We start from the raw sequence: 27,394 nt of genomic DNA on the forward strand, positions 1-27,394 counted from the left end.
GCACAGAGCCCCACTGCTGAAGCTAAAGGGCATCACCGGCAGGTGAAGCAGGGACTGGCCACTGGAGGGGGATGGAGACTCACACTTAGCCAGTGAGGGCTCTATTTGTTCAACAACACTAGGACACTGGGAGTCAGGACTCCTGAGTTCTCCCACCAGCTCTGGGAGGGGTGCAGGGCCTAGTGGGTTAGAGCAGCGGGGTAGGAGTCAGGACTCCTGGGTTTTCCCCCTGGCTCTGGGAGGGGCGCAGGGCCTAGTGGCTTGGGGCTGGGAGTCAGGACTCCTGGGTTCTCCCCCCGGCTCTGGGAGGGGCATGGGATCTACTGGGCTGGAACAGGGGGGCTGGGCTCTGTCTCTGGTTCTGGAGGGACGTGTGAGGCGGTGCAGCACAGCCAAGCCCAAAGATCTAGCACATTCATTCTGAAAGGCAGCGTGGCTCCGTAACTGAGACTCAGATCTGCCCCATTAGAGACCCAAGGCTTAGTGCTAGTCCCTGATAGGGACCCATCATTCAGCCCCAATACTGTCCAGGGGGCACAGTGGCCTGCAGGAAAAACCCAGCCTAAATGCCCCCTACCCTGCCCCCTGGCATGGGGGATGCTGGGCGCAGCGGTGGGGCTCTGCACTCCTGTAATTCTAGGCTGAGGCCCATGGAGTAAAAGGCAGCAGTCTCTGGGGCTGGATCTCATTCCTGTCTCCCATCTCCAGGCCCCATTTCCCATCCTCTCCCCAGATGGCAGCACCACCTGCACTGCCTGGGACTCACGATCTCGTCCTCCAGGTCACGGTTGAACTGGTGCTCCTCCTTGGAGGCCAGCAGCTTGTGGCAGCGCTCCTCCAGAGGGCCCCGCAGGTCCAGGAACTTCTCCTCCACTGCCCGGAACTTGCCTTCCACCTCAGCTGTGTTGGCGTCCTCCTGGCTCAGGGCTAGCGCCTGCGACTGGATGGCCTCCACCTCCTTCTCCCGCACGTCCATCTGGTTCTCCAGCATCTGAGGGGCAGAGGACAGTATTACAGCCTTAGGGACCCCAGCAGAGAGCCCCAGCCCAAGGAGAGCAGGGAGTCTGGCCCTTCTCCCCACTGGTGTGATGCAGCCATGGGTCCCCCTCTGCTTCCCCATGGTGCTTGGGGATCCTGCAGGCAACCAGTTCCACCTTTGAGCCGTGGTGCATGGAGGGGGTGGTGTCAGGGATGAGGCCAGTCTAGGGTTCTCCAGTGCGGTGGCTGATGGTGCAGGCTCCCTCTGCCAGGGGATACCCAAGGCCTTGGAAATGGGAGAATGGGCTCTGGGATTGAGAGGCTCAGAGGGCCAGGATCTCCCATATCTCACGGGCCTTTGGGACCTGGAATTTTGGGTCATCTTGGAGCCCCATCATCCCTCACCCCAAGAATCTAGGCTGCCCTCCCCTCTATTGCACCTGCCAACCCAGACCTGTTGCTTCTTCAGCAGGATGTTGACACTGGTCAGATCCTTGCCGTAGTCATCAGACTGGAGCTGGGCCTGCAGCCCGGCCAGCCAGGCCTCCAGGGCAGAGCAGCTCTGGGTGAAGAGCTCAGCCCGGTTTGCATCGAAGAGGCACTGAGCCTTGGTCTTGGTGGTGGACTCCAGCTCATCCCATAGCCGGTGGAGGCTGTCCAGCTTCTCCTTCACCACGGGCTCCAGCTCCGGCTTCTCCGCCATTAGCTGCTGCCCCTCCTGTTAGGGACCCAGAGCACTGGTTAGGGGGACGAGGCCCTGCATGTGCTGCAGGGTCTTTAGACCCCAGCAGGCCTGGCCAAGCCCAGATGAAGGCCAAGTTGCTACAGCCCTGTACCCTGCCTCCTGGAGTCATGTGATCACAGTCACACCGGAGTCTGCAGGAATTCTGAGACAATGGCTCTGAGAGGGGGGACCTGCCCCATTCATCTCAGTGGGGTATTAACACCCAGCCCCACTTCTCCAGGGGCCTGGCCAGCTCTATCCCAGCAGGGGGCTCAGTATGAGGCAGGAGGAGCAGAGTCCAGTGGGCCCAGCTCCCCCCTCAGTCATGCACAGACAACCAGACTGGTGGGACAAGTCCTGGGGGCCCTTCTGACACCCCAGCATCTCTGGGACCAGAAGTGGGAGGGTCCATGGTGTGCAGCAGAGGGTCCATGGGTGAGAGGGTCCATGGCAAGGGGTGGGACTGTGGGGGCAGGGCCATGGTCTTAGGGCGAGGCTGTGGTAATGAGTCCATGGAGAGGGGGCAGAGCCATGGGGCAGGTCCATGGCACTGGGGAGTGGCCATAGAGTCAGATCCATGATGCTGTGGCAAGTCCACCGTGAAGGGGCAGTCTCTGATGCTGGTGCATGGCCATGGTGGTAAGTCCATGGCAAGGGGACAGGGGCCACGGTATTCGGGTGCAGCCATGTGGGGGGGTCCCCAATTTGCCATACCCTAGCCGCCCCCACCTTCTCGATCTTGTCCAGCCAGTCCTTGTTGGAAGCCAGCTCGGCCGTGAAGGCCTGGTGCTTCTGCCACTTGGTGTGCAGGTTGCGGGCCTCATCATAGGACATGTCCTGGGCTGTCAGCATCTTCTCATTGATCCACAGGGTGAGCTGGTGGGGAGGCAGAGGACAGAGTGAGGATCCCTAGACCCATGGCCCCCTTGCCCCTCCCCCACAGCCCCCCCTCCACTCACCTCCTGGCAGTCCTGCAGGAAGTGCTGCAACTCCCGGTTATCCCGCAGCCGCCGAAGCAGCTCGTTGGCAGCATCCCGATTCCGCTTGTGCCTGGGGAGGGAAAGCAGAGACTCATGCGATACTCACCTGCAGGGTGAGATGGGGGCCTGTCTTCTGTATGTCATAGCGCCGGCACTGCCTTTGCTCGTGAGGACTCTCCGCTACCTCGGCCACTAGCAACTTGTGCTCTCTGAACAGGGCAAGCTGAGATCCGTCCCACAGGCTGCTCTGACCTCCTGGGGCAGGTTTGCCTGGCTCTGGCCAAGGGAGGAGCTCCTAGCTCATCACAATCATTAATCTCAGTATCGTCCTCCCTGTTTAACTCCAGGGGGAAGGGACCTGTCCTAAATCACAGAACTGGGGATAGAACCCAGGAGTCCTGACTCCCAGCTCTCCCTGCTCTAACCCACTCGACCCCCCCATCCCTTCCTAGAGTGGGGATAGAACCCAGACAACAATGACACAACAGGGTTCCCACTCCCAGAAGCCCTTGTGGGGCTGGGCTCTCACCTGCCATCAATGGAGTCAACCTTCTCCTGGACTTTGTCTGCATGGACACTGTCCCCCACAATCAGCTTCCGCCCGGCGTCCACCAGCCCCTTGATCTTCTCCCCATTGGCCTCCATGGTGGTCATGAAATCTTCATGCTTCTTAATGGAGGCCTCTGCCCCTTGCAGGGTGCTGGGCATCTCAGTGTGGGACAGCACGTACTCCTGCAGGGGCGAGCCACACAGAGCCATGGCACTGGGCACAGCTTGGCCCATGTTCCAGGTCCCTGCCCTGAGTGAGATGGAGATCCCAAGGGAGGAAACAAGGGGCCAGTGGGATGGAGAGGTACTGAAACTGCTAAGGGTGGGTGGGGATGGGGTGATTGCAGGTCCTGGGGGACTAATACAGTGACAGGGATTTGGGTGGGAGTCTGGGGCAACTGGAATGGGGGGATGGAGGGGAATACCAAGCTGGATGGGTCCAGGAGACTGATCAGGTGTCGGGGGGAATACTGGACTGGACGGGCAGATGGGTCTGATCCGGGCCAGAGAAGGGGGTGGCATACTGGGCTGCATGGGCCTGTCCTAGCTCCAGCACAGGAACCAGCCTCCCCCAGACATGCTGGTCGCCCCAGCCTCACCTGGTTGCTGAGCACGCCCTCCACCTGCTTGGTGTCCCGCAGGAAGAGCTGGAAGCTATAGGCCTGGGACAGCAGGTGATGCCTGTTTTCCCACATCTGGCCCAGCTCCTTCCAGCCAGTGTCCAGGGCCTCCAGGCGTTGCTGCAGGAACATGTACTGGGCATCGGTCTGGCCCTGGGTCACCTCCTGGCCCATGGCCCGCATGCTCTGGTAGTCGTCCTTGTAGTGCTCGATCTCATTACGGATGCTCTCGTGCTGGCTCAGCAGCTGCTCAGCCTCAGCCAGGGTGGCTGGCACGTCCTCAGAGGCCACAGCTGTCTGTGTCCGTGACAGCCAAGCCTGGAAGTCGTCGAGGTCACGCAGGAAGCCCTGCAGCTTGCTGGCCTCCCCCAGCGACTCCTCGCGCCGCCGCATGGTCTCACGCAGCTCGGCCCACACAGTCTTGATGTCCGCCAGCTGGTCTAGGATGGGCGTCGCCTGGCCCGGGTGCTCGGCTGCCAGCGTGGCCGCCTCCCCCTGCAGGTCCAACACCTTGCCCTGGATAGCCTCCAGGTCCCGCTCCATGCCCGTCAGCTTCCTCTGCAGCGCCATGACGCCCGCCAGGTCGTTGCCCAGCTCCTGCGTCGACTCAATCACCTTGGTTTTCTCCCTCATCCAGGACTTGGTCTCGTTGCACTCCAGGTAGTAGTTCTGGATGTTCAGGGCCGAGGTCAGCGCGGCCTTCTTCTGGTCGGCCAGAGTGCGGAACCGCTCCCACCTGGAGAAGGGACAGGGAGGTAGGTGCGGGGCCTGTTCCCACTGACCACCCTGGAGCTGCCGAGCCCACGTTGGCGCTGCCAAAGGCAGACCTCCCCAGAGCCCTGATGCCTGTCGCTGGATACAGATCCCCCAAGAGTCCTCCTCATCCCCATGGGTCAGTCAGAACCCCACACACACCCTCTGGCACTGAGCTGCCTGCCCCTACTCCCAGAACCAAGCAGCCTGCTCTCCCCCCAATCTCCCTGGTGCCGAGCCGCCTGCTCTCCCCATCTCCCCCCAGCACCAAGCCGCCTGCCCGCCCCATCTCCCCCTGGCGCCAAGCCACCTGCCCTCCCCATCTCCCCCCGGCACTGAGCCGCCTGTCCTCCCGCTCAGACCTGGTGTTGAGCTGCTCCTGCGTGGCCTGGATGCTCTCTTTGTTGCGGTGGTCGGTGCTCAGCAGCTGCCCAGCAATCTGGTTGATGGCCGCGATGCGCAAAGCCAGGTTATTCATCTCGGGCTCCAGTGTCTCAAACCTGCAGGCCCGGAGATACAGGCTCAGCCAACAATGCACTCAACCCCCCTCTTGCCCTGGAGAGCCAACCCCTCATGTTCCCCCCAGCACAGCACCAGCTGCTGCTGATCACGCATCTGCCCTAGTGCCTACTGGGAAAATCCAGGCTGCTTTCCCATAGGGCCCCAGCATGGATATAGCAGCCAGAGCATCATGGGGGAGCAATGCATTCTAGGATGCCCCACCACATGCTCAAGGGGAGGGAAGGGGATCGGCAATGCCAGTTCCACTGACCCATTAGGGGCTCCGTCCCCACCAACACCCTGGTTCCAGGGAGAGGCTGCAGGGGCAAGCTAGGCCACTGCCAAGGGCACACATAGCTAGAGACAGCCAGGCTACTGACTGGCTACAAGTGGCTGCCTGAGCATATGTGCCCCAGTGCATACTGGAAAAATCCAGGTTGCTCTCCCATGGTGCCTAAGTCGGGACAGACAGAGCAGCATAAAGGGGGGAGCAATGCATTCTGGGATGTCCCACCACACAGAGAGCTGGGAGACAGGGAAGGGGGCTAGGGCCACAGTTACTCGTTGGCTGCAAGGGGCAGCGGGGTGTGGGCCTAACGAGGCTGGGCCAGGTGGTGCATGCGGGCCTGGTCAGCCCCCACTCACCTCTGCTGCACCACCTCCAGGTCCTCCAGTTTCTCGGGGATCTCCATGGCATGCAGCCATTGCTCCTTCTCACCAATCCACAGCCCACAGGCATCAGCCTCGCTGAACATCTTGTAGAGGTTGAGGGCATCCTGCAGATCCTGCTTGCGGCGCTCAGCCAGAGCGGCCAGCTCCTGGTAGCGCTGTTCCACAGCGGGCAGGCGCCCTGCCACCTCGGGTGTATGGGCAAAGGCAGGTGGCAGACTCTGGGCCTGCTCATGTAGCGCAGCGATGGCGGGCCGGTGGTTCTGGATCTCCTCTTCCACGTCCTTGTGCTTCTTGACCAGGCTCTGGGTAGAGTACTCGTCATGGCCCACCTCCGGGCTGGACACCAGCCGCAGGGCATCCATGAGCCAGGCCTCCATGTCGTCAGCGTCAGCCTGGAACTGGTAGAGGCTGGAGGCTTCATGCAGGCGCCGCTCCCGCTCGCCTGCCAGCGCCTCCAGGTGTTGCCACTGCTCCTCAATCTCCCGGATGCGCTCGGCCACCTCGCGTGCCCCAAAGTGCCCCTCACGCACCAGGCAGTGGCCCTGGGCCGTGGTGTGCTGCAGGGGTCCATAGCGGCCGCTCATCTCATCACGGAAGGCATTGTGCTTGCTGATGAGGCGCAGCACACTGGTCAGGTCCTTGCCGAAATCATCCGACGACAGGATCTGCTCCTGCTCCCGGATCCAGGCCTCCTCCTCACCCATGTCCCAGAAGAACTTCCACAGCCGACGTGACTCCTCCAGCTTGGCGCGGCGCTTGCCTGCCAGCTCAACCAGCTCCTGGTAGCACAGCTCTAGCATGTCCACCCTCTCCTGCACCAGCTGGGGATCACACGGCTTGTATCCTGTGGGAGGATGTGGATGTTGTAGCCCACAGGTTGATTTTACGGTAAAGGATAAGAATAGCAATGCAGAAACGCAAGAGACTTAGCGGCATAGACCTATAAGAATAACTTAAGCTGTTACCATAGCTATGAGGCCTAACAGCCTGCATAGGAGCAGTTACTTAGGTTAGCATAAGTAAGTAAATCAACAGGGACCTTAAGTCACAAGATGGCATAAGCTTTTGTTTTACTTGTTTTGTAATAATCACAAGTGTTGAAAACTGCTGACAGGTACCTGCAAGAAGGCAGTTTGCACAAGTTTAGGGTATTTTTGGAGGGAAACATGAGTAGATGCCTAACCACTCGTAACCATGGTAATTTAATTGACATGTATGCTACTTATCGCATTAGTTTGAACTAATTAATATAGTAACTTATGGGATAAGGACACCCCAACATTACGAGGGTGAGAAAGTCAAGATAGTAAAAGAGGGCGGAGCTATTTATACATATGCACCAAAGGCCTATAAAACATCTGGTCTTAGGGAGAGCCACTGGAGTTCTCCATTGGCACGCCAGAGTCACACTAGAATCTGTCTCAACTTTCCGAGCTCTCCCCAAGGATACGGTGAGTACACCCAGTGGTGAGCTGGAGCCGGTTTGCACCAGTTCACTGGAACTGGTTGTTAAATTTAGAAGCCCTTTTAGAACCAGCTGTCCCGCGAGGGGCAACCGGTTCTAAAAGGGCTTCTAAATTTAACAACTGGTTCCAGCAAACCGGTGCGAACCGGCTCCAGCTCACCACTGGGTGTACTCACCGGTGCTGGAGCACCCACGGGGAAAATTTGGTGGGTTCAGAGCATCCACCGGCAGCTCCCCACCCCGACCCCGGCCCCAGTTCACCTCCGCTCCATCTCCGCCCCTGAGTTACGCTCCGCCCCATTCTGCTTCTCCACTCCCCCCTCACCCCCCCCCCCCCCCGCTTCCCGCAAATCAGCTGTTCGCGCGGGAAGCCAGGGAGGGCTGAGAAGCAGGCGGCAGTGCTCAGGCCCAGGGAGGCGGAGCAGAGGTGAGCTGGGGGGGGGGGGGGGGGCAGGGGAACCGCTCCCTGCCCCAGCTCGCCTCCCCCTCCCTGGGCCTGAACGTGAAGCCGCCGCTTGCTTCTCAGCCCGCCCAGGCTTCCCGCTCGAACAGCTGATTCGCGGGAAGCAGGGGACGGCCGGAGAAGCAGAGCAGGGCGGCGCGTTTGGGGGGGAGGCGGAGGTGGAGTAGAGGTGAGCTGGAGCCGGGCGCAGGGCAGGGAGCTGCCAGTGGGTGCCAGTTTGGTGCCTAAGGCGCCACTCTTGATGTGATCAGTGGGGGGAGAGGCAGCTCCCCCTGCTTTCCCCCTAGCTACGCTCATCCGCCCCTAGGAGCCAGAGGGACCTGCCAGATGCTTCCCGGGAGCCGCCCCAGGTAAGCACCGCCAGGACTCCCCACCTCGCTCCCCGGGAGGTCCCTCTGGCTCTTAGGGGCAGGGTGGGGTGGGCACCCACTGTAGTGGTCCACAAGACCCTCCTGCCCGGTTCCAGGGGCAGTCAGGGGACAGGAGAGGGGGGTGGATGGGGCAGGATCCTGGGGGGCGGGGGCGGGCCATGACTCCTTCGTGGGGTGAGGAGGGAACCGGTTGTTAAGATTTTGGCAGCTCATCACTGAGTACACCCAGGTACTGGGGTGGGTCATACTTATAGCATTGTATTATCTCACTTTACTTGTTTGAATAATTTTATTTATTGGACTGATCATTGTGGTAATAAAACTCCTACAATTACCAAAAGTCATCCCTGAGTGCGAGTGTTGCTGCTACTGCCATGGGGCTCCCAAACAAATAATAATTCTGGAGATACTGGGCCTGATCTTGGGACAAGAACCTACCAGATTGCAGAGTACTAACTGGGGAAAATGAAATCAGCCACATAATCAATACATCAGGCAACAATGTGGGATCCCTGCTTACAACCCCTCCTCCCCCTGCCATTTGCCCCACAGGAAGAGCCATGGGGCTCCTGACCCTTGGGTCCTGGGGGCAAAAGGGGGCCAGGGTCACTGGCACTGGTGCCCATGAGGCAGGGGAGACAAATAGGGGGCCCACAGGGAGTAATAGGGGGAGGGAAGGCCCTTTTGCTCAGGCTATAGAGTCAGGGCTAGGCACAGAGCAGGGCTCACACCAGGCAGGGAACCTCCACAGAGACGCAGAGGGGTGAGAAGCTCACAGGGTGGCTTAAGATATGGCATTGCCCCCTGCAGATGTGGCCACCCCAAACTCAGCTGGGCTCTGAGCTGTTCTCTTGAGGGCTGGGATGTGGGGGCTGGGGCATGGCAGGGACAAGCACATGGAGGAGCAAACATAGAATGGGCTGGGACATGGCAGGGCGGGGCGGGGATGAGGTAGGGGCCTGGGATGCGGCAAAGCTGAACACGGAGGGTGCGGGTTGGCTGTGGTGTGGGTGGAGCTGTTACCTTCTCCAGGGGTGGCGAACCTCTGTGCAGCAGTGCCAACAGCCTTGATGCGCTCGGCCTGCACGGCGATGTCGGCTTCCACCAGCGCATGGATCTGCAGCAGGTCTTCCACACCGTGCAGGTGCTTCCCAAAGTCCTGGGACTGCAGGCGGCCCTGCGGTGGGACGGGCGGCTGCTGACTGCATGGGGAGCCCCCCCAGATCCCACCCACCAGTGCCCATACGTTGGCCCTGTCAGGGGAGGGGCATGCCTACAGACAGAGCCCGGCACCCTCCCACACTCTGCCCCAGCCAGGGGGACAGACACAGCAGCAGGCTGCACTGGGGTATGTGGGCACAGTCCCAGCTCCCTGCCCCCTGCAGCACAGGATACAGCACCCAGGGCATCTGAACTCCCCCTTGCGCCAGGGCATCGCTATCCCTTGCTCCCTCCCCTCCATTACAGACATTCAAAGCCATCTGCCCCACTGACCCCCATGTACCCCATGTCTGAGCTGGCAGTGCCCCCAGCTTTACCCCCTTATCCTTTCCAAGAGGAAGGCCAGCCTGCCACTCCGCCTCCCCCTGCTGGAGCTCCTGGGGATGGGACTGGCAGAGAGCACCTGGGACACCCACCCCAGACAGCTGGGCCCCTCGGTGGTGGCAGATGGTGGCGGCCCAGGCTGGGCAGGCTGCTCCCAGCTCCACTGCCCCCACATACCTTCATCTCCTCCATCCAGTCCATAAGGTAAGCCAGGTCCTGGAACATCTTCTGCAGGTCCAGGTTGAGGAGCAGGCGCTCACGGCGTGAGGCCACCAGCTCCCGCAGGTAGTCCCACAGCCGCACCACGTTGTTCTTGCGGGCCAGCACGCGCTTGATGTCGTGGTAGCGCTCCGCCTCCAGCTCGGTGGCCACAGCATTCACGGCCTGCACGCGCTCACTGTAGGCCACGATGTCTGTCTCAATGGCCTCATGCTTCCGCACTGCCGCCTCCACCGCCGAGATGTCCACGCCAAAGTTATCCTGCGGGGGAGGGCAGGCATCATGCCGGGGCAGGGCTGGCCGAGGGGGTCACTGCACAGCTCCTCCCACCTACAGGTCATGGAACCAGCCGCCTCGAGATGCAGTGCGGTCTACCGGAGAGAGCACTGGGCTGGGAGCCAGGACTCCTGGTTCTATCCCCAGCTCTGGAGGGAAGTGGGGTGTAGTGTGTTGGGTGGGGGCTGGGAGTCAGGAGTCCTGGGTTCTAATCACATGGTTTGTGGGTTTGGGACTCACCTGGGACACCAGGCGCTGGTTCTCACTCAGCCACGTCTCCCGCATGGCTGCCTTGCGGTCAAATCGCGCCGCCAGCTGCTCCAGCTTTTCCTGGCGGATCAGCTCGTTGCGCAGTGCCAGCTCCCGCTCATGCTCCGCCTTTTCCAGCCGCTCCCAGGCCTGCAGGGGGGAGGGGGTTAATTACAGCAGGGAGTCAACATCTAACACAGGCCAACAATTAATGACAGCACCAATGACCATCTCCCAGGGATCTCTCTCCTGACATTGAGATGCAGCCGCCTCTGAGGTGGGGGGGCAGGGACTGTTTATACAGGGATCCCTCGCCTGGTGCTGAGCTGCAGCTGCCTCTGAGGTGGGGCGTGGGGGCTGTTTGTACAGGGATCCTCACTCAGCGCTGAGATGTTTTCTATCACATCCAAAATATGATACCTCCAGAAGCAAAGCCCCCCAGCACTGAGTTGAGGGAGGGGGGCCAGCACTGGCTGTAAGGGGAAAGCACCCCCTACTGAGTCCTTGTCCTGCCCTCTGCTGCTCACCTTGTTGATGTCAGAGATTAGCTTGCCCTCGCGCGGTATATACACCTTCTGGTTGTTGGCGCGCATCTTGCTCTGGATGGTGAAGAGCAGCACCTCCAGGTTCCCCTTCTCTGTGAACCTGAGGGGTGGGGATAGGGTAAAGGGTCAGACAGAGCGCCAGGGGTATGTGTCTCAGAGCCTGGGAGCTGATCCAGGCGGGCTGGTCACAGAACCTGGGCGGGGGAGCAGGAGCCCATCAGAGCCCAGGGGACAGGGGCAGGAGCAGCAGTTCCTAAACCCAGAACACATATCCACATCCCTTCCCTCCTTGTGGTTCTCTTCAATCTGCCAGCAGGGGGTGCTCATGTCATGCCAGAGGCTCCCCAGTCAGGGTCCTCACTAGGTCATCTAGTCCAGTCCCCTGCAATCCAAGCAGGACTAAGTAATAACTAGACCATCCGTGACAGGTGTTTGTCTAACTGCTCTTAAAGGCCTCCAATGATGGAGATTCCACAACCTCCCTTAGCAATTTGTTTCAGTGCTTAACTACCCAAACAGGAAGTTTTTCCTAATTTCCAACCTAAGCTGCCCTTGCTGCAATTTAAGCCCATTGCTTCTTGTCCTAACCTCAGAGGTTAATGAGAACAATTTACCTTGTTTCAAACTTTTACATACTCTGATGGAGAACCCGACACACTGCTACCTCCCCCAGCCCCATTCTTCTGCTCTAACTCTCCAGACAGGCTGGAGACCACCACATGCTTTAGTCCCCACGTGGACTGGGAGGGAACCTGAGTCAGTCCCTCCACCTTGGGGTTAAAGTGGAGCCAACGCCCCCTAGAGGGGCAAGGCCCCACGTGCCATTCCCCACCCCCGTGAGCCAGCCAGCAGGCAGTGCCAGGGCACTGGAACACACCAAGATTGGGAAGTGATCAGCTCATACAAGGTCCCTCTCCCACAGGCTGGAATGGGGTAGGCTCCCTGGTCACACACAGCATGGTGGGCACCTGTGAGGGCAGTGCCGCCAGTGTGAGTAGCTGGACATGATGTGAGCACTCTTCCCATGTTGTGTAGGCGGCAGCTGAGTAACCAGCGTAGCCAGTCTGTCTGTAGCAAGGCATCCCAGAGTGCACTGTGCCCTGGGAAAAACACCCACAATCCTCTGCTCATGCCAGAGGTGGGGCAGGATAGCAGAGTGGCACAGATCTCTCAGAGTGCACCAATCCAGGCGCTGATTACAGTCCTGGGGGTTCCCTGCGCCGTGTTAGCTGTGCCAGGGCTGCCAAGTGGTGGCCCAGGGCCGACTCAGAGGTGGGTAAGGGACTCACTTGGGGGGCTTCTCGACAGTGCGGTAGGTGTTGAAAGCCTGCAGCTGGTTCTGCACCCCGCTCAGGGAGTTGGCCAGCTTACGGTCGTTGAGTGTCAGGATGGTCTGCTCGATCCACTGCAGCAGGTCAGAAGCCAGTGTCTCGTACTTCTCGATCAACTTGTCAGCCTCAATGGCATAGTCCAGCACCTGGCCAGGAGGGGAGGGGAAAGGAGGGAAGGAGTCACTCACCACCAAGCCAGCATGGGTCAAGCCTGTTGGCTGACAGCCCCCTCCGAGATGGATGGCAGCCTCAAGAACCCAAGAGGCCCCAGCCATAGGTGCCGACTTTGTGAGTGCTCCAGGGCTGGAGCACCAACGGGGAAAAATTAGTGAGTGCTCTGCACTCACCAGCAACCAAGCCTCCCCTCCCCCCACCTCACCTCGTCCCCTGAGCACACCGCGTCCCCGCTCTTCTGCCTACCTCCCACTGCTTGCTGCCACGAAACAGCTGTTTGGCAGCATAGCAAGCTCTGGGAGGGAGCGAGGAGGAGTGGGAATATGGTGTGCTCAGGGGAAGAGGCAGGGCGGGGATTTGGGGAAGGAGTCGGAATAGGGGCAGGGAGGCGGCGGAGTTGGAGCGGGGACTTTGGTTAAGGGGTTGGAATGGGGTCAAGGCAGGGGCGGAGTCAGGGCAGGGCCGGGAGCAGAGCGGGGTCAAGCACCCACCGACGTGAGCAGAAGTCAGCACCTATGGCCCCAGCAGCCCATCCTTGGCCTCCATAAGAGCCAATGCCCACCAGCGACTCAGAATTTAACATCCAGTAAGGAAACCCTTTCTCCCCCTCCATCCATCCATCCATCCCATCAACCCTTTCTCCCCCTCCATCCATCCATCCATCCATCCCATCAACCCTTTCTCCCCCTCCATCCATCCATCCATCCTCCCCATCAACCCTTTCTCCCCCTCCATCCATCCATCCATCCTCCCCATCAACCCTTTCTCCCCCTCCATCCATCCATCCATCCTCCCCATCAGCCCTTTCTCCCCCTCCATCCATCCACCCATCCATCCTCCCCCCCATCAGCCCTTTCTCCCCCTCCAGCCATCCATCCATCCATCCATCCCATCAACCCTTTCTCCCCCTCCATCCATCCATCCATCCATCCATCCCATCAACCCTTTCTCCCCCTCCATCCATCCATCCATCCATCCATCCCATCAACCCTTTCTCCCCCTCCATCCATCCATCCATCCATCCCATCAACCCTTTCTCCCCCTCCATCCTTCCTCCCCATCAACCCTTTCTCCCCCTCCATCCATCCATCCCATCAACCCTTTCTCCCCCTTCATCCATCCATCCCATCAACCCTTTCTCCCACGCCATCCATCCATCCCATCAACCCTTTCTCCCACTCCATCCATCCATCCCATCAACCCTTTCTCCCACTCCATCCATCCATCCCATCAACCCTTTCTCCCACGCCATCCATCCAACCCATCAACCCTTTCTCCCACGCCATCCATCCATCCACCCCATCAACGCTTTCTCCCATTCCATCCATCCATCCATCAACCCCAACAAGGCTTTCTCCCACTCCATCCATCCATCCACCCCATCAACCCTTTCTCCAACTACATTCATCCATCCACCGCATCAACCCCTTCTTCCACTACATTCATCCATCCACCCCGTCAACACTTTCTCCCACTCCATCCATCCATCCACCCCATCGACCCTTTCTCCCACTCCATCCATCCATCCCATTAACGCTTTCTCCCACGCCATCCATTCATCCACCCCATCAACGCTTTCTCCCATTCCATCCATCCATTAACCCCATCAACCCTTTCTCCCACTCCGTCCATCCATCCACCCTATCAACCCTTTCTCCTACTCCATCCATCCACCTCATCAACCCTTTCTCCCACTCCATCCTTCCATCCACCCCATCGACCCTTTCTCCCACTCCATCCATCTATCTATCTACCCCATCAACCCTTTCTCCCACTCCATCCATCCGTCCATCCATCCATCCCATCAAGGCTTTCTCCCACTCCATCCATCCTCCCCATAAACCCTTTCTCCCACTCCATCCATCCACCCCGTCAACCCTTTCTCCTACTCCATCCATCCACCCCATCAACCCTTTCTCCTACTCCATCCATCCACCCCATCAACCCTTTCTCCTACTCCATCCTTCCTCCCCATCAACCCTTTCTCCTACTCCATCCTTCCTCCCCATCAACCCTTTCTCCCACTCCATCCATCCATCCATCCATCCATCCCATCAAGGCTTTCTCCCACTCCATCCACCCTTGCCATCAACCCTTTCTCCCACTCCATCTATCCACCCCATCAACCGTTGCTCCCATTCCATCCATCCATCCACCCTGTTAACCCTTTCTCCCACTTCATCCATCCAACCCATCAACCCTTTCTCCCACTTCATCCATCCATCCACCCCATCAATGCTTTCTCCCATTCCATCCATCCATCCACCCCATCAACCCTTTCGCCTACTCTATCCATCCATTCCATCAACCCTTTCTCCAATTCCATCGATCCATCCACCCCATCAACCCTTTCTCCTACTCCATCCTTCCTCCCCATCAACCCTTTCTCCCACTCCATCCATCCATCCATCCCATCAAGGCTTTCTCCCACTCCATCTATTCTCGCCACCAACCCTTCCTCCCACTCCATCCATCCATCCTCCCCTTCAACCCTTTCTCCCACTCCATCCATCCATCCACCCCATCAACCCTTTCTCCCACTCCATCCATCCATCCACTGCATCAACCCTTTCTCCCACTCCATCCATCCATCCACTGCATCAACCCTTTCTCCCACTCCATCCATCCATCCACTGCATCAACCCTTTCTCCCACTCCATCCATCCATCCACTGCATCAACCCTTTCTCCCACTCCATCCATCCATCCATCCCATCAAGGCTTTCTCCCACTCCATCTATTTTCGCCACGAACCCTTCCTCCCACTCCATCCATCCATCCTCCCCTTCAACCCTTTCTCCCACTCCATCCATCCATCCACCGCATCAACCCTTTCTCCCACTCCATCCATCCATCCACTGCATCAACCCTTTCTCCCACTCCATCCATCCATCCACCCCATCAACGCTTCCTCCCTCTCCATCCATCCATCCACCCCATCAACCCTTTCGCCTACTCTATCCATCCATTCCATCAACCCTTTCTCCAATTCCATCGATCCATCCACCCCATCAACCCTTTCTCCTACTCCATCCTTCCTCCCCATCAACCCTTTCTCCCACTCCATCCATCCATCCATCCCATCAAGGCTTTCTCCCACTCCATCTATTCTCGCCACCAACCCTTCCTCCCACTCCATCCATCCATCCTCCCCTTCAACCCTTTCTCCCACTCCATCCATCCATCCACCCCATCAACCCTTTCTCCCACTCCATCCATCCATCCACTGCATCAACCCTTTCTCCCACTCCATCCATCCATCCACCCCATCAACGCTTCCTCCCTCTCCATCCATCCATTTATCCCAACAACTCATCCTCCCAATCTATTCATCTAATCCAAGGGTTCTCAAACTGGAGGTCGTGACCCCTCAGGGGTTGCGAGGTTATTATGTGGGGGGTCATGAGTTGTCAGCCTGCACCCCCAAACTCTGCTTCACATCCAGCATTTATAATACTATTAAATATAAAAAAAAGTTTGAGTACAAAAGTTTGAGAACCACTGCTTCTAATCCATCCAACCCAATCCATCCACCCTCCCAGCCCACCCACCTAGCACACCCCATGCAGTGACAGCACTCCCTGCCCTTGGTTTCTGCCCTTGGTACCTTTCCAATTCGCTTTCCCTCCACAGCCAATGCTTTCATTTTGGAGAAGTAGTGGTAGTAGGTGGCCACATATGTGATGATGGACTTCTCATCTGGCTGGTCCACGTTGACATCTGGGGGCAAGAGCCATGTATGTCAGTGAGGGAGCCGCATCTCCCATTGCCTCCTCACTGTGAGGGAGGGCACATCAGCACCAGGCACTTCCTGGCAACTAACACCTAGATGCCCTGGTGTGGGGGTGAATGGGAAGCAGCGGTAATTTCTCTTCAGTGGGTGGGGATTAACCCAGTGGTGTCATAGAATAATAGAATATCAGGGTTGGAAGGGACCTCAGGAGGTCATCTAGTCCAACCCCCTGCTCAAAGCAGGACCAATCCCCAATTTTTGCCCCAGATCCCTAAATGGCCCCCTCAAGGATTGAACTCACAACCCAGGGTATTGCAGGCCAATGCTCAAACCACTGAGCTATCCCGGAGCCCCTACTTCCAGCCATGAACCTCCCCTTTCGTGTATATGAGTGCAGGATGGGAAAGTGGTCTGGATTTTCCCAAAATGCACTGTACCATGGAAAAAGACCCCTCTGCTTTCAGCAGCACAGAGGCAGGATGGGAGAGGAGTCTGTCCCGCTTGTAGCAGTGTTTCCGCAGCAGCATTACCCAGCCACAAACTCCGCCCCGACCTCCAACCTGGATGAACGCATATGAGAAAGGCATTTTCCCCCATACCAAGAATGGATCCATTGGACTGAGACCCCGGCTCACCCCAGCCCTCCCTCCTCTAGGCCCGCACAGCTTGACACCCACCTTCGGGGTCCAAAAGCTTGGTCAGCCCCAGCTCCTTCTCCGCTACGTTAAACGCATTCTGCAGGTTGTAGTGGGCATTGCATTTCTTCAGCGTGTCAATATCTATAAGGTCCGGCCTGCAGGGGGCACCAAAGGGCATACAGTGAATGCCAGCCCGGAGGCTCCACCCCCACTCCCCCATGTCTCGCTGACCCCCATCAACGCCATCCTAATGCCCCACCCTAGGCCAATGCTAGAGGACAGTGGCAGCATGCCACGGGTCCCTGAGATCCTGGTGTCCCCTGCGCACCCAGACGTGGCCCACACTGACCTGTGCTTGTGGACAATCGCATTGAAGGCCAGGCCATCCCTCCAGCTGGTGGTGAAATTGTGAACGTTAACATTCTGGTACCTGTAACATACAGACACAGCAGTGAGGGGGATGGAGCTGGAGCCCCTTACAGGGGAAAGGGCCCATGTCCCATTCCCGACCCGCCCCAAGCCAGCCAGTCCTCTCACCATGGGGCTGCATCCGAACCAGCATCCCCTAGAGAGGAAAGACCTGATACTCTATCCCCCGATAGCTACCCTTTACCCCTTACCCTGCCGTCTTCATCTGGCACCAGAGCAGCAGGGCATCCTTGGCCGATTTCTTCTCCTTGTTATCCTCAGTCTCCACACTGATATCCTGGATCTGGGGAGCAGATACAGAGGCAGGTGCAGGTTAGTCCCACCAGCACCAAGCCTCCCGGGCCATGGAGAGAAGGCTCCATGCTCCCTGGCCCATTCTTTCTAACATCACACGATTGGGAGGGGCTCTTTCCTCCTGGGCAATTTGAACCAGGGATCCAAGTGGTCCCCAAGCAGCCACTCGAGTACTGGCATAACACAGGCAGCCATAGGGCAGTGGCCTGCAGCCGTTAGGGGCATGAGCACTCCACCATGCCAGCAGGGACAATTGTTCCGTTGTCACCAACTCTCACCAGGGTTGGCTCTCCATGAGGGGGAGAGGTTGCGGAGCTCTGAGACTGCAGAGGGATAGAGGGATTCAGGTCCAGGGTGGGGAAAGGGGTGGAGACTGAGCTGCTCCAGGTACCTGGAAGCGGAGGATGATGGTCCAGATGAGGCCCAGCGTGAGGCGGTGGTTGCCATCGACGATGTCATGGGAGCCCATATTCTCCAGATGCACCTTCTGCTCCTTGAGGAACTGCAGGGCCTTGTCTACGTTCTCCAGGCAGTGGATCCGCATTCGCCCTTTGGTGGGCTTGGGCTGGACGGTGAGAGTAACAGGAAGGGGATCCCCCTGCCACCCACCTACCCTGCCGCCAGCACCCCTCTTCAGTATTCCCCCCAGACTGCGCTCCGCATACCATCCTCCTCTACTACTGGGATCCCGCCCCAACCCCCCTCCAGCCTGCACTCCCCACGCTGCCTGCTTCCCTGCTCCCAGGATCCCACCTCAATCCCCTACTGGCCTGTGGGCCCCACACTGCCTGACTCCCCCTCTGCCAGGACCCCCTTCCCTGACCTGCACTCCTCACTGCTGGTTCAGCATCCATGCTGCTCGCAGCAGGCAACAATCCAGGTGCTGGGCCGGATGCACCAGCTAGCTCTGGCTGGGAAGCCGGTTTAACAGGTCACCCACACAGACCAGAGCATGCTGGAGTCTTGGCCCAAGGCCCTTACAGCTCTGAGACCAACGAGGCAGCTCAGCCCAGCCCAGGGAACAGTCTGCTCTTGGTCCCCAACACAGGGGAGAAGCTGAAGTTGCCGCAGGGTTCGGCGCAGGAGCCTGACACAGGGGGGAGTTGGGATAACTGAGCACAGCATGGGGCACTGACCACCACTTCACATGCTGCACTGGGAGCCAGGATGCCTGGGTTCTATTTCCCGCTCTGCCTCTGATGTTGGGCAAGTCCCTTCCCCTCTCAGTGCCTCTGTTTTTCCTCCCATCTCTATTCAGACTGAGGTCTTCAGGGCCCAGACCATGTCTCACTCTGTGTCTGCGCAGCGCCCAGCACAATGGGGTGGTGATCTTGGTTGGAGTCCCTAGACACTGCTCTGCCCAGAGCCAGGAATAGAAGTTAGGAATCCTGGCTCCCAGCCCAATGTTCTAGACACTACACACCACTCCCCTCCCAGAGCTGTCAAAAGAAACCAGGAGTCCTGGCTCCCAGCCCAGTGTCCTACACCCTGGGCCATACTGGAGTCCACCCTTCAGCATGGAATTTCCATGCCTGCCCTCCCCATGATTCTGGCTGCCCTCGCCCTCCCCTTGAGCTGGGTGCTGTGGGAACCATCTCCCTGGTGCCAGGAAGCCAGGGCTCCAAAGCAGAGAGGACCTGGACCGCAGCACCTGTGGCAGTGAGGGCAGGGGCGTAGGGAGTGATGTGCCCCCTGAAGACAGGATGGCAGGCCAGGGGCAGCTCAGACAGACACAGCCAGGTGGCTCCAGCACCTGACCTGCCCAAGAACCAGAAAAACCACCAGAGCAGGGCTGGGCGTGCAGCCCAGCCTGCCCCACCCAGCCCAGCACCTGGCATGTAGGCAAGGAGCTGCACTGCATGCTGGGAGCAGGTGCTGAGCTCAGAGGGCAGCCAGGGCATGAGTCACAGAACCAGGAGAAGCCCAGCCTGACAGAGGGAGACACAGAATGGGCTACAAAGCCAGGCACAGGGAGCTGTGGGTGCTATTGGGTTCAAGGCTGTACATAGGTGGCGACAACCAGAGAGGGAGCAGAGCATAGTGGTTACAGCAGAGGGGGGCTGGCAGTCAAAACTCCTGAGTTTTACGCTGGCTCTGAGAAAGAAGTGGGGTCCAGTGGGCTAGAGGAGGCTGGGAGCCGGGACTCCTGGCTTCAGAATTGTAGGCATCAGTTGGCTTGGGGAGCGCCCCTGTAGTGGCATGTTCTGTGGGGGAGCAGAATTGGGGATAGGCACCATGGCTGCCCGTTTCTGAGGTGCCCTCCGGTGGCCACTTCTCTTGCAGATGAGGGTAGTGGGTCAGAGCAGGCAGGCTGTGGGTCAGGATTCCTGGGTTCAGTCCTTGCTCTGGAAGGGGAGTGGGGCCTACTGAGGTGACTCCAGATTCTCCCTGAGGTAATTAAGATCTGAATTCGGCCCTAACCGCACTGGTATAAGAAGCCTCCAGCAGAGGTGAAGGAGCCCAAATATCCCATGGCGCTGCTCCCAGGGTGCCCTGTCCCCCAGCCCCACACTCACCAGCTGCTCACCCGACAGCACCTCCAGCAGGCGGATGAGCATGCGCCCATCGCGCAGGTCATTGTATAGGTCTGCGATGCGGCAGGTCACACGTGCCAGGTGAGAGTTCACCCATTTGGTGAAGGTTTTCTTCTGCACGGCCTCGCGCTCATCTGCAAGAGAAGCAGCCACCAGAAAGCTCCTCAGAAACGGGTGCCCTGGCGTCTATCCCCAATCCTGCCCTCCACAGAACACGCCATTACCGGAGTGGGGGCTCCCCAAACCAGGATCGACCCAACCGATGCCTACAATTCTGGATCCAATCCCAGCCTAGCCCCCTAACACTCAATGCTTCCACTCCCCCACAACTCAGTACTGGATCCCCAACCCCACTGCCTCCTTCCCCAGCCAGCTCACACCAGTCAGCTCTACTCTACAGTAATAAAACAGCACCTGCAGTCCCGAGTTCCTGGGAGACCCTACAATAACAATCCACCCTACTCAGCTCTAGTGCCTCAAGAGATCCTACAATAACAAACAGGTCTGTACAGCCCCAGTTCACCCAAGACACAATACAATAATAACCAGTTTGCCCAGCAACAATGCTCACAGAAGACCCTACAATAACAAGCACCACTACAACACATGCCTTCTTCCTCTCCTGTAATAACATTGGGGCTGGGGAGGGAGATACCAGAGGGGGAGGAGTAGGTCTGATTCTAAGGGGCAGAAGGTACAGGGTCATGGGGTCAGCACTGTCTGCAAGGGGAGAGCGCCCCCTGCTGAGACCCAGCCTGCTTCCTGCAGCACAGTGCAGGGTGTAGCTGACAGCTTCCCAGCCCCAGGTGCCATGAGAGGCGTCTGGGAGAAGCACCCTGAGCCCCTCCTCAGCTGACAGGCCCTGGGGGTTCCCCCGCCCTGTGAATAACTCCACTCCCTAACCGCATACTTATTCCCAAGGCTCCTATTTATCCACAGCCCCGGCTGGGTGGGTCGTCCTGGCAGAAGCCCGGAGATGGCACAATACTATCTGTTCTTCCAGACCTGACGTAAGCCAGGAAGATGGCGAGGGAACCGGGCTGAGCCAGAGCTCCCTGCAGGCATCCCACACCAGGCACAACCGGATTTACCTTCACCTTGAATCAGCTGAGGGGGATGGGACAGGGCAACTTTCCCCTCTAAGGGGCACCAGCTCCAAACCACCCCAAGGTCCTCCCCTAGTGCTTCTGTTTTCCCTCCTGCCCTTTGACTGTTAGACTGTGAGCAATTTGAGACAGAGACTGTGTCTGGGCAGCACCCAGCCCGAGGGGGCCCTGATCACAGTTGGGGAGGTCTGTGCAGCACCAAGCCCAGTGGGGACCCCAGTCTCATCTGAGCCCCGTCATACATGTAACAACAATGGGAAATGCAGGTGCCATGAGGCTGGGCCCTGTCCTGCTTGTATCTACCAGAGATCTGGGAAGGGGATGTAGGGGAGTACTGTTTGCATATGATACTGGGTGTTTCAGTTGGTCCAGGCCAGGGAAGGCTGCGGCCCAGGAAATCTGGGAGGAGCTGCCCTAGGTGGGAGTGCAGGCAGCGTGAGGGTAGGGCGATCTCAGGGACTCCCACTCCCAGCTGGGCTCCAGAGTCACTGTGCAGTTCAGGGAAAGGCCAGGCCATACTTGTGGGCGGCTCTGCACAGCCTGGCTCAGTGGGAAGTGGGTGCCAATGCCCGCAGTGATGGGATGGTGATGGATCAGTGTCTGGGAGCGGGGGGGAAATGGAGGCTAGGAGCCCCCAGCCCCACAGAGCACTGAGGCACCAAGACAGCAGGGCAAGGAGGGACTTGCCTGCTCCAGAAGGGGATTCCCTGCTCCCCTCCGGCAGCCCAGCGAATGACAATCATTAGAAGCTTCTCCAAATGTTAACTGAGCTATTCACCACCAGAGGCTGGGGAGCAGCATGGTCAGCCACAGACTGGGAAACTGAGGCACTGAGCTGGGCAGGTTAAACAGGGAGTCTGTGACCGAGCTGGGGATAGAACCCAGGAGTCCTGACTCCCAGCCCCCTTGCTCTAACTGCTAGACACCACTCTCCTCCCAGAGCCAGCCAGACAGCCTTGCTTGACTCTGGCTGCATTTACTGATGGGTTTGTGCATCCCAGCCTCTCTGGAGGGGTGTGTCTCTGTTTGTCCCTGAAATGCACATTACCCCCCACCCCCACCATTTGGTCTGATGACTCCTTGTCAGGGCTGCTGCTCTGAGCAAACACGGACCCAGCCTTGGGCAGCCCAGCCAAGCCCAGCTCCCTCCTGCTCTGACTGCACCGGCCACAGGAGCGTGCGTGTGTGTGTGTGTGTGTGTGTGTGTGTGTGTGTGTGTGTGTGTGTGTGTGTGTGTGTGTGTGTGTGTGTGTGGGCGGGGGGGGGGTTTGTCATGTACTGAGGCGAGAGGAGAGTGTGCTTGTGCAAGGGCGAGAGGCAGTGCGTCCTGGTGCGTGCCTTCTGGGGACAGTGCGGGGGGGGGGGGGGTGCGTTCATGTGTGCTCTCCAGTGTGTTTTTGCCCTCATCTGAGCAACCCTCAGACCCCCCTCAGGCGTCTCATCAGTCTCATTTGTTTGGATGCAGGTTCCAGCCCCAACTTGTCAGCAGCTGCTCCTGTCAGGGCCCTTGTGTAACAGGCCAGACCTACTGCAGGTCCTCACTCCAGCCCCCACCCCACCTTGATCTCCTGCCCCCCAACCCCCACCTCCACCAGTTCCTGCTCCTCTCCCTGCCCTGTCTGTGTCCCTCACTCAAAACCCACAGCCCTCCGGCTCTGCCAATGACCCTCAGTCCCAGTCTGCAGTCCCCAGCTCTGCCAATGCCCCTCAATCCTGACCCTCAGCCCTAACCCCGGCTGCAAAGCCTGTCTCTCTCTCTCTGTTGCCTCTGAGAATCCCTTTAGCGCTTAATCCTGTGCCGTTTGCTGGGCACTGTGGGCAGAGCCTGCCTGTGGGATGTCAGTTTATCACCCCAGGTTCTGGCAGATGCCAGAGCCCACCCACCCCACACCTAAGCCAGAAGCAAGTGCCAGCATTTCCTGTTTGAAGCTGCATGTTCAAAGCCAGGAGCCGAACACTCCCATTTCCAGGACCGCAGTGATGGCCAGTACTCAGCAAGTCACCTAGGGTGGGGGCATCCCCACTTTCCCCTGGACTTGGCCTGGCTTGGGAGACGGTGGGGGAAATCCACCAGAAACTCTCTCCTAGTGCCACATTCACTGAGTTTTTTGCATTTACTATTCAGTGTTTTCCCAGTGAAAAACTCCAGAAAAGGGAAAATGGAGGGATCTGGAGTGGGAGGGACCTTTTCCTAGGGCAAGCACAGCACAGGGCAAGTGTCAGCTGCCTTCCGCCACCTCCTCACCCCACAGACCCCAGTGTAAAGCATGGGGCCGTTGCACCTGGAACTGCATGGGGACCCAAGGATGCTGCTGGGAGGCAGAGAAGCCCTGGGGCTGCTCCCATTTACACTTGGGGATGGGAGGTCTATGTCCAGGAGGCAGCATATCTCCAGCCATGATTCTGTTTGTTGCCTTGAACGCTGTCATGTTAAAAGGCCCTTTCCCCTCACTGAGCTCTAGCCTCATGTGGATGTGTTTGTGGGGGCAGTTCTGGGGATTGGCTGGAGATTGGGGGTGAAGATTAAGGGTGCATGAGAGAAGCTGGCTGCAGGGAATCCCTTTGCATTGTTGGGGAGGGACTCCTGGGTTGTATCCCTGGCTCTGGAAGGGGAATGGAGTCTAGTGGGTTAGAGCATGCAGGGAAGGAGTCTGGACTCCTGGGTTCTATTCCTGGCCCTGCCCACAACTGGGCTGGGTGGCCTCAGGGAGCCCCTTCCCCACTCTGTGCCTGTTTCTCCTGCTATGGGGTTTGTCTGCAAAGTGCTGTGAACTCCTGCTCTGGGCTGTGCCCCACCCTACCCCGCTGGCTTCTGGTCTGGGGCTGGTTCACACTGGGGGGGGCGGGTCCTGGCAATGAGGAAACCTCTGCCCTGCAAACAGAGTGTCTCGTGCGGGTGGAGCCTAAGAAGAGGAGTGGGGGATCCCGTCTGAGAGCACAGCCTTGGGAAGGGTCAGGGTTGACTGTGAGATAATCTGGGGTGGGGGAAGGGTAGCGTCAGTAATTGGAGGAGGGGGTGGCTCCTGGACAGGTGCCCCACAGTTACTGGGTGGCGAGAAGGGTGAGGGATGGAGACGTTTTCCTTTCGGAACAGTCTGAGACCAGATCTCAGGGCAGAAAGCACCTTAGAAATGCTACCTGCGGGCAGGTTCACAGCAACCACTCCATTACAAAGGGGAAACCAAGCCACGGATCAGGGGAGGGACTCGCCCCCATGGCACTCTGTTAAGTCAGGGCAGAGTCCTGACAAACCCTCCCACCATCTATAACCACTAGATCCATTTCCCCTCCCAGAGCCAGCAATACACCCCAAGAGTTCTGGCACCCCCCTCACTATAACCATGAGCCCCCCTCCCCTCCCGGAGCTGTGGAGAGAGCCCAGGAGTTTAGGGAATCCCCTCACCCCCACCCAACTGCAGATCACAACACTCAGCCTATTTGCATGTGCGATCTGGGCTGTACCTACCTAAACGACAGGTGTCTCAGTCCGGAGGCTGGGGGAGGGAGGCTCCAAGAAAGCACTCTGGGGGAGAGCGCCATACTGAGTCACCCATCCACAGCCAGGCTGGGAGGGGAGCACCCGAGACTGGTTAGAGGAAGGGGGCTGGGTGCTAGGACTCCTAGGTTCTATTCCAGTTCTGCGAGGGGAGTGGGGCCTAATGGGTTAGACGAGGGGGTCTGGGAGTCAGGACTCCTGGGTTCTAGTCCCAGCTCTGCCTCTGAGCCCAGTCCCTTCCCCGCATTCACTCCTCTGCTCCAAACCCTGAACCCCAACAGTGCTGACTGCAGCCTCAGCCTGTGGGCTCTCCTGGCTGCAGGCGGGGCCATGTGCAGAGATGACCAGCAGAAGAGGTTCACCTGTTCCCCAGGAGCTGCCTGCACAGAACAATGTAGGACCCTGAGGAGGGAAGTGGGGGTGGTTAAGGTCTGACTGGAGCCTGAATCCCAATGAGGAGGGGGCAAGGCCACAGGGATTGCAGGCTCCAGGGCCTGTCTCGTCCCTGCCTCTTGCCCCCCTGCATCCCTCCCAGCTCTGTCTCACTCTGACCATCAAGGTCCCCATCTGACCCTCTTGACAGCTCCCCTGCGGGTCTCCACCCACAGATGTTTCAACTGGCTCCCCCATCCAGACACATCCACCAGGGACGTGCCACCCCAACACTGCTGCCAGAACCCCCCATCCAGAAGCTCTCACCCAGCTCCCACCAGCAAACCCCAAGACATCCCCACCCCATCCTCAGCTGCTGTCCGCTCCTGTGAAGAACACCCTCCGAGCCCCATGGGCTTTGCCCAGAAACACAGCTGTTGCTGTCCTTGCTATGGACACCGGTGGGGGCAAGGTGACCCACATGGCACTAAATTAGGGGATGGCCAGGGTAGGAAGCCCAAAGCTTTTCTCCTACTGCCCCTTGCCCAACACCCACACATCCCCTCTGCTCTCCCACTGCTACCCCGACACGGACTCCTCTCCATAGCCTGTCATCACTCCCTCAACACAGGGCTCATGCGCCCCCCAGACCCTCCCAGCAGACCCTGGATGCCCAGGCCCCACAGAGAGCAGCCAGCCAAACCCAGCCCAGCCATCTGCTGTCATTGTTCCTTGGGACAATGAACTTGGCCAGTGGCAAACACTGCTCATTCCATACCTGCCATTAATAAGCAAGTGATGGGGGCAACCAGGATTGACCTGGCCAGAGCAGAGCCAGCGCCCACTAGATGGGGAAAGCCCAGTGTTCTGTTCCCCGCCGCCCTGAGCCAGCCAGTCCCCTGCTGTGGGGCTGGACTGGAGCTGGGCCCCTCAGAGGAGAAAGGCCCTGTGACCTATTCCCCACCCTCTGCTGCTGTTTTCGGATGAGGGATAGTTCCAAGGTTTTACCCTGGCAGGCCGGCATTGCTCTGTCGCAGGCCCACTGGGCCGAGTGCAATCTTGGGGACGTTGTCATCCCAGTGTGGTATTTACACAGCCTCCCGTGTGCCTGGTATTTACCCATTTCTGGTCCTGCTGCCTCTGCCAAGGCCCATAGCCCTTGGCCCCATGCAGAGCAGATCGGCGAGTGGAGCCACAGTGCCTGGGGACGCACTCCATCCCCTTCCTGAGCCTGAGCTGCTCCCCTCATTGCACCTGGACATGTGGCCCCCCTTCAACTCCCATTTCTCAGTCTGAGTGGTTTCTGTAAAACACAGCCAACCCTGGATGTGGTATCCCAAAGCCATCCCTGCTCTGAACCGGACCCATAGCTGGGCAATAAGGGCAGTATGAATTTCCAGAGAGCTCTGCCCCACTGCACTATAGCGACATCAATGATCCAAGCCCCACAGCCTCAGGTTGCAGTGCCACTGGTCCCGTTATAGAAAGGGAAACTGAGGAACCAGGGAGGGGAACTGAGGCACCAAGGTCACATAGCAGAGCAGTAGCATAGCTAGGTATCTAGTCCTGGCTCCCAGCTCTCCCTGCACTAACCCACTCAACCCTGCACCCTTCCCAGAGCTAGGATAGAACCCAGGAGTCCTGGCTCCTAGTCTCCAGCACTCCCTGAGGCCCAATACAACAAAAGACCCCTGGAGTAAGTCATATTCTAGGCCAAGATTGCAGCTATGCATCCCAAGTCCTGCTACATGTCAGCCCGCCTGCATAACCTTCCCAGACACAGGCATCCAAACCCACCCCATGGCAGCTGACCCCTTGTGCAAAGGAGTAGTTCCTCAGCCCCAGCACACAGAGTGGCCCTGGATCTCTCCCCTGCATGGAATTTAGGGGGAAGGACTGGGGGAGATGGGAGGGGTCAGCTGGAGTATGAGGCCCCAGTTTTGGGTGGGGGATAGAAAATTGAATGGAAAGGCTGGTGGAGTCCGTTTGGGGATGAGAGTTTGGGGGGTTGTTTTCAGTTTGGGGTGATGGTTTCAGGGGGCAGGGTGAAGTTTGGGTGGAGGCTTCTGCAGTGATAGATGAGGGGGTCAGAGTCTGAGGTAATTGTGGGATCAGTGGAGTTGTGGGGTGATGACAAAGATGGATTGAGTTTTGGGGTGATAGTTGGGAGTCAGTGGGACTTGGGGTAAAGTTGGCTGGATATTTGGGGGGTTGAGAGTCTTGGGGTGACAGTTTGAGAGGAGGTGCCTGGATAGAGTTTAGGGGTGACAAGGAGGGAAGTGTTGGAGTTCAGTGTCAGATCTGGGGTGCAGTGCCTCATCCCCCTATCCCCAGCATATGGCCCTCATTGGGGCGCAAGCCGTCACTGTCTGCCAACG

General features: G+C 58.6%; 1 protein-coding gene across 6 annotated transcripts in view; it reads right to left on the reverse strand.

Moving 5' to 3' along the window:
* SPTBN2 (spectrin beta, non-erythrocytic 2) overlaps positions 1-27,394 on the reverse strand; it is a 60,428-nt gene that overhangs the window by 11,211 nt on the left and 21,823 nt on the right. For all 6 annotated transcript variants that reach the window (XM_037904462.2, XM_037904469.2, XM_037904463.2 and 3 more), the window contains 19 exons: positions 20,025-20,176; positions 17,900-18,073; positions 17,406-17,497; positions 17,135-17,215; positions 16,825-16,940; positions 16,022-16,134; positions 12,200-12,387; positions 10,893-11,010; positions 10,357-10,515; positions 9,799-10,101; positions 9,100-9,253; positions 5,751-6,621; positions 4,967-5,104; positions 3,831-4,587; positions 3,212-3,414; positions 2,662-2,752; positions 2,432-2,578; positions 1,433-1,696; positions 767-991 (listed from right to left, as the gene is read on the reverse strand). In XM_037904462.2, the coding sequence (XP_037760390.1) occupies positions 767-991; positions 1,433-1,696; positions 2,432-2,578; positions 2,662-2,752; positions 3,212-3,414; positions 3,831-4,587; positions 4,967-5,104; positions 5,751-6,621; positions 9,100-9,253; positions 9,799-10,101; positions 10,357-10,515; positions 10,893-11,010; positions 12,200-12,387; positions 16,022-16,134; positions 16,825-16,940; positions 17,135-17,215; positions 17,406-17,497; positions 17,900-18,073; positions 20,025-20,176 (4,346 nt within the window). The remainder of the gene's footprint in view (positions 1-766; positions 992-1,432; positions 1,697-2,431; positions 2,579-2,661; positions 2,753-3,211; positions 3,415-3,830; positions 4,588-4,966; positions 5,105-5,750; positions 6,622-9,099; positions 9,254-9,798; positions 10,102-10,356; positions 10,516-10,892; positions 11,011-12,199; positions 12,388-16,021; positions 16,135-16,824; positions 16,941-17,134; positions 17,216-17,405; positions 17,498-17,899; positions 18,074-20,024; positions 20,177-27,394) is intronic.

The sequence above is a fragment of the Chelonia mydas genome, chromosome 7, assembly GCF_015237465.2.
Source record: "Chelonia mydas isolate rCheMyd1 chromosome 7, rCheMyd1.pri.v2, whole genome shotgun sequence".
NCBI lineage: Eukaryota > Metazoa > Chordata > Testudines > Cheloniidae > Chelonia > Chelonia mydas.